Source organism: Egretta garzetta, unplaced genomic scaffold, assembly GCF_000687185.1.
Source record: "Egretta garzetta isolate BGI_Z169 unplaced genomic scaffold, ASM68718v1 scaffold654, whole genome shotgun sequence".
In the NCBI taxonomy this organism is placed as follows: domain Eukaryota; kingdom Metazoa; phylum Chordata; class Aves; order Pelecaniformes; family Ardeidae; genus Egretta; species Egretta garzetta.
Window position 1 is genome coordinate 18288 of NW_009259320.1, and position 6336 is coordinate 24623.

A 6336-nucleotide genomic window follows, 5' to 3' on the forward strand; every position below is an offset into this window, starting at 1 on the left:
CGCCCCCTTCTGGGTGGGTTTTTTGACGATGCGGCTCCCCAGCCACTCGTACTTGTCTTTAGCAGCAGCAATCTGTTGACTTTGCTGTTTCAAAGCTTCGAAGTAGGGGATGATTTTAGTCTTTCCCCGGCTTTTATCGATCAGCTGCACCAAGGTGCTGAAAGCCAAGTCAACGTTCACATTGGATCTCGCTGACGTCTCCACGACCTGGAGGTTCTTTTTGCTTAAGGCAAAAGTATGTGCATCCCTAATGTACCGCTCCACGCCTTCGTCGCACTTTGTCAGGACCACCACGATGGGCTTTTTCGTTTTCGCCAGTTGATTGTAAAGATTCGAAACGAATTTCAGCTGATCATCAAAGTTCCTGTTCATCCCCCTGCTAACGTCGATGCAGAGCAGAAAGCCATCCACCAGCAGCTTCCCATCTGGCATCTGTTTTTGTTCAAAGTCCTGTTCCAACCCAAGCTGATCAGTGCAAAAGTACATGAGCTTTTCAGCCGACGCCAGTTTGGTCGCAGCAGCCCTCTTGATATAGGGCTGCAAGGCCGTGCTGCGGTGAGGCTGAAAGGTCTGGTCGTCGATAAACTCCGTCTGCTCCACGACATGCATTTTACATTCGACGCAGTCCTCCAGGGAACGCGCGACTTCCCCCCAGTAGAGGAAATGGTCATTATTGACCACCCTTCCCCCAAAGTCACTGGTGCTGAGAACCGAAGTGTGGTCCAAATGAAACTCATCCGCGCTGGGCCGTACAAACCGGTTGCAAAGGCAGGATTTCCCAATGCCGCACTGCCCCTTCTCCTTCTCTGTCCCGGACAATCCCACCACGCTAATGTTATAGGTGGGAATGCGAACATCTTGCTTTCTTGCCATCATCATCGTCCACACATCCTGTCCCAATCAACTGCTTCCAAGAGGATTAGTGTTTCTGGCAGCCGGTGAGACGTGGGAGCTCGGTGGAAGGCAGGGTGATGGTTCTCAAGCCAAGCAGGGTGCCGGGGCGATGAAGTTCGTCGTTCCCATCCTGTCCGTACCAGCAGCGCTTCAGTTCTTGCTGGTCCCCGTGGTTGGACGGCCGACGTTTCTCCCTAAGAGGAAAAATAAACCCCATAAATATAAATAAAATCAGCATTTCAGCTCAGAAACCCCAAACAGACCCTAATTCCGCCCGGGTGATTTTATACGCCTCGCATCTGAACGCTAGCACCAACGAGATTACCGGCAGCGGCGAAGACGCGCCAGGAGGGGATCTGCTGGAGATCCAGGGGAGGGGACAAGGGGGTCCACAGCGGAGATCAATGGGAGGGGATGAGGGGGTCCACCGGTGGAGGGGATCCGCTGAAGATCCACACGCGGGGATGAGGGGGTCCACGGTGGAGATCCACAGGAAGGACGAGGGGATCTGTGGCAGAGGGGATCTGCTGGAGATCCATGGGAGGGGACAAGGGGGTCCACGGCAGAGGGGATCTGCTGGAGATGGGGTCCACGGCGGAGATCCATGGGAGGGACGAGGGGGGTCCACGGCAGAGGGGATCTGCTGGAGATCCATGGGAGGGGACAAGGAGGTCCACAGTGGAGATCCACGGGAGGGACAAGGGGGTCCACAGCAGAGATCCATGGGAGGGATGAGGGGATCCATGGTGGAGGGGGATGAGGGGGGTCCACAGTGGAGGGGGACGAGGGGATCCATGGGAGGGGGACAAGGAGGTCCACAGTGGAGATCCACAGGAGGGACGAGGGGGTCCACAGCAGAGATCCATGGGAGGGACGAGGGGATCCGTGGTGGAGGGGGATGAGGGGGGTCCACAGTGGAGAGGACGAGGGGATCTGTGGCAGAGGGGATCTGCTGGAGATCCATGGGAGGGGACGAGGGGATCCACAGTGGAGATCCACAGGAGGGATGAGGGAATCCGTGGCAGAGGGGGCAAGGGGATCAGTGGTGGAGGGGATTTGCTTTGAGGGCATTTCCGATGCAGCACCGAAAAGAAAGCGGAGTAAAAGAAACCGTCCCCGTCTTTGCTTTGCCTTTTGACTGAAGATCAAGCCTAGTGCCAGCTTAACACTCAATACGGTTTCTACTGGGAGGATTACCTCTTCGCTCCCCACAGACAGATGGGGTCTAATAGGATCAGAATAGTTTAAAAATAAAAAAAGAAAGGTGTAGAGATCCAACCACCGCCTTGAAGAGGCGCCCAACATGCCCAAAGCATCAGCCGATGCGAGGAAATCCCCCCGGAGGGAAGCAGCGCTCGAGGGAGGGACGATCCTAATTACGGCTCTCAAAATTATGAGGGTGATGAGACACAGGTTGCTCAGGGAAGTTGCAGATGGAAGTTGTGGGAAGGGTTCAAGGTCAGGCTGGACCTTGGGGCAACCCGGTCTAGCGGAAGGTGGGAGTTGAACTGGATGAGTTTTGAAGGCCCCATCAGCCCCAAACCTGCGATTCTATCAACAGCGGCAGCGGAAATCCTTTGCTTTTACAGCCTGACGGCAGAAGAGCTTTCACCTTACGGCAAAAATCAAAATTCACTCGCGTGCAGATGACACCGCGGGTCGTCGGAACAACCTGAGGAGCGCAGCCTTCCACAAGATCTCTTCCACTTTGATGTCTGGATGGTGCAGTTCTACCAGTCGGACCGATTCACACGACAGACGAAGGCGGCCGTGAACCTGCCACGCTGCCGGGCGCTTGGCTTTCAAAACCCTACCCTCACGTTCGTTTGATCTCAAAACCCAAACCCAACCCCCAGCCCCCACATTTCACCCCTCCACGAGGTCACCCTGCGTCAGCTGAGTCAACCAGGTTAGGTGATCCCAAGGCCACGAAGAAGAATCGGGTGTTTGGGCATCAACGCAAGGAGTTGGGGGTAATTTTAGGAGTTGGGTCTGCAAATTCTCAGCTCTTCCGGGCTATTTCCTGCAGGAACATCACTTGTCGGCAGCGCGTGTTGCTCCTGGAGGCGAGGCTCTCGCAAGTAAAAGGGCGTTAACAGCCGTGGCACCGGTGCAATTTCAACAATGCTGCCGAGCCGCTGTCAAACCTTTTAACGACTTCAACTAATTACTCATCGCTCAATTTGAAGGAACGCAGTTACTCCCCAGGAGGTTGGGCCAGGGCTCGGGGCTGCTTGCACGGCAGGAACCTGATGAAGTTCAACAAGGGCCAAGTGTCGAGTGCTGCCCCTGGGGAGGTTGAACCCCAAGCACCAGTACAGACTGGGGGCTGACCTGCTGGGAAGCAGCTCTGCCCAGAGGGACCTGGGGGTCTTGGTGGGCAACAAGGTGGCCATGAGCCAGCAGGGTGCCCTGATGGCCAAGAAGGCCAAGGGCATCCTGGGGCGCATCAAGAGGAGCGTGGCCAGCAGGGCGAGGGAGGTTCTCCTCCCCCTCTACTCTGCCCTGGGGAGACCCCACCTGGAGCTCTGTGTCCAGTTCTGGGCTCCCCAGTTCCAGAAGGATGAGGAGCTACTGGGGAGAGTCCAGAGGAGGGCAACAAGGATGATGGGGGGAATGGAGCATCTCCCCTAGGAGGAAAGGCTAAGGGAGCTGGGCTTGTTCAGCCTGCAGAAGAGAAGGCTGAGAGGGGATCTCATCAGGCTGCCCAGGGGGGCTGTGGAGTCTCCTTCTCTGGAGATCTTCAACCCCCGCCTGGATGGTGTCCTGTGCCCCCTGCTCTGGGTGAGCCTGCTTGGGCAGGGGGGTGGGACTGGGTGATCCCCCAAGGTCCTTTCCAACCCCTGCCATTCCATGATTCTGTGGTTCTGTGATTCTGCCAACTTGGCCAGGAACGCCGCTTTTCCTCCAGCATTTTTCCTCAATCCTTGCTGTTTCTCCCCATTTTGGAGGACGAGCCTGGGTGGGTGCCGAGCACCCGGAGCCCAGTGAGACCCCAGCGTGCCCCCAGCACTATTTTAACTGGTTGCTCTTGAGCTTTGGCTGAACTGGCTCCCCCTTCTCCTCTCTGACACTCCCGTGCTCCGGTTGGAGAGCCCGGCCGCCACGGCAGCTGGAAACACAGCACCAAGACGGAGAAATTCCCTCCCAGTTGGAAATTTTCTCACCACAGCCCAGAAGCAGCAGCAAAGTCCCCAAAACGGGGTCGTTTGGATCTTTGCAAAGATTGATTTAAGCTTTCAACCATCTGGGTCCTAAACGCTTTAATCTCGTGCAACAGATGGGTTATCCCTGGGTGTGCGACACGGCGAAGCGTCGCCGCGGCCGTGCCCAACCCTCCCACGGACCTAAGACCACTTTCCCAATTTTCTACAGCAAATAAACCCACCGCCCCCTGCACCAGAGCTGGGGGAGCCACTGATTTCCAAGACCAAATCCACAACGAGCAAAGGCAGCAACGTACCAAGCGTCCGCCAAGGGCGAGGAAGGGCCCGGTGTGGAGGATCCTGCACCGTTTCCCACGTTAATCCTCGGCACAAAGCGGGCGATTTATTAACAAACTGCAGGACGCGGCCGGGTGATGGCATCATCCGACAAATTTCTGAGGAATTTGCTGAAATTTGGGTTTTCCAGTCGCTTCCGCCTGGCGGAGAAGCCGCCGCCTTCTCTTCCGTCGACAAAACTCAAGGTACGCACGGTTGCAAATGCGTTTCGGCCAACGGGTTTTTGGGAGGAAAGGAGAATTCCAGGGGAGGCAGCGCCGGCGCCTTCATCCTGCTGATGTTCGCTTGTGCGGGAGTCTCCTACACCAGCAAAAAGCAACGGATTGGGGCATCCAAGCGTATTGGGGTGGGGTTTCCACGGCAAAATTAGAGAAATTCGATGTGGATATTTAAAAAAAAAAAATCACCGCACGTCCTCTGCGGCTCCCGAGGGTCATTTCCCCCACTTCCTCCTGTGGATCAGCTTTGTCTCGTTAAAATTAGGTTTTAATTACCTTAAAAAAAGAGAGATGCAAGGCTTTGGAAGCGCAAGGACGCGTGGTTGGAACCTGGTCGCCCTTCCACCATGGTTTTCCCTCTCTTCCGCCGGGGGTCTCCCATTCCATGGTTCTCCCGCTCCTCCCCGCCGTGGCTTTCTGCAGCCGGAAGGATCAGCCCGGCGTCGGGATAAGTAAACCCACCCCCAGTTTCAGGATCCAAGAGGCGCAGAACGTTTCACACCCACCCTTGCTTCTTGAGCGCGCTCACGCCGGCGCATCCTCGGCTCCTCGTTTAGCTCAGCCTAACGACGTGATGTCCTTTCTCCTCTACTCGGGGCGTGGGAAGGGGAAAACCGGTGTCAAACGGCGCTTGCTTTCGTTTTCTCCCCTAAATCCCTGAGTCAGGAGTTACTCATTTACACCAGAAAGTCCAGCCAAGAGGACCAGGAAGAAGAAGGGACCCTGCGCTGTGAATTCCCAGCAAAGCAGGGGGGAATTCAGCTCTTGTTTCCTCTTAAGAAGCTGGCAGCAGACCCAAAGGAAATCAAAAAAAATTACAAATCAAAGGTATTTTCCACCTCCAGACACCTGAAACCTGGGCATGACCGCAGCCACCAGCCACGACAGCGCACGCAATCCCGGCTGCAGCTGAGCCTGGGCAGCTGCCGGCACTAAAATCCACGCCAGTCCCCAACGCCGGCCGCGCGCGTGCGTGCGTGTCGCAAGAGCCCCAGAATTAATAGGACGTTCAATTAAGCAGCTTCTCAAACGCTATTAAAACCGGAGACAAAGCTTTCTTCATGCTCTTTGCGGCCCTCACCGGGGTCACGAAGGCCCCGGCGGGCGCTGCGGGAGGAGAAACTCCAGTTTGTGACTTGAACACTTCCCCCCCCGCCCCGGCCAAGGGCAGGGGACCCGGTGGTGGCCCGGCCAGCGGCGGTAAATTTTTGGCACGGCTTTTTGTTTAATTAAGGGGAACGACCTCCGTGTTGCAGCTCTCTCCCCAGGTCAACGGGATCTTCCTCCTCCTCAACCTGCTGCCGCAGATGCCCGGGGCACCGAGTATGAAGCCAGGGGCTAAAATAACGGCAGAACCAGCGTTTCCGCTGGGAAATCGGAGGAAATTAAAGCCAAGGTTCAGAGGGTTTAGGGAGATGCGGCTCCGTCCTTCGCCTACACCTTGCCTGCGAAGCTGATGGGACAAGCGTCTCCGTCCCACGCGGTCCCACGCTCCGAACCCTTCCAAAACTTTGCATTTTTAAGAAAACCGAGCATTTAATTGAAGAATTTTCCATTAAATAAGGCAAGGCACTAAATTAGAAGCCGAGGTAGAGGCACGGCAGCCCTGCAAGCGCCTCGAGGGGACGCAGGGCACCTCCAGCGCTTCTTTTGCTGGGCGCATTATCACCAAAAAGAAACCCAACAGCCGGAGCTGCCCGATTGCGGGGTCCCCTGGAGAC

The 6336-nt window shown here is 56.2% G+C and overlaps 1 protein-coding gene across 1 annotated transcript in view; it reads right to left on the bottom strand.

Annotated features, from left to right (window-relative positions):
• The window catches only part of ARHGAP35 (Rho GTPase activating protein 35), a gene marked incomplete at its 3' end in the record, with an annotated part of 21689 nt that extends 15359 nt beyond the window's left edge, over window positions 1-6330 (bottom strand). The window contains exons 1-2 of the mRNA XM_035892111.1: window positions 4358-6330; window positions 39-1088 (exon numbers count right to left, since the gene is read on the bottom strand). Of these exons, the coding sequence (XP_035748004.1) occupies window positions 39-879 (841 nt within the window). The remainder of the gene's footprint in view (window positions 1-38; window positions 1089-4357) is intronic.
• Window positions 6331-6336: the final 6 nt, after the last annotated feature.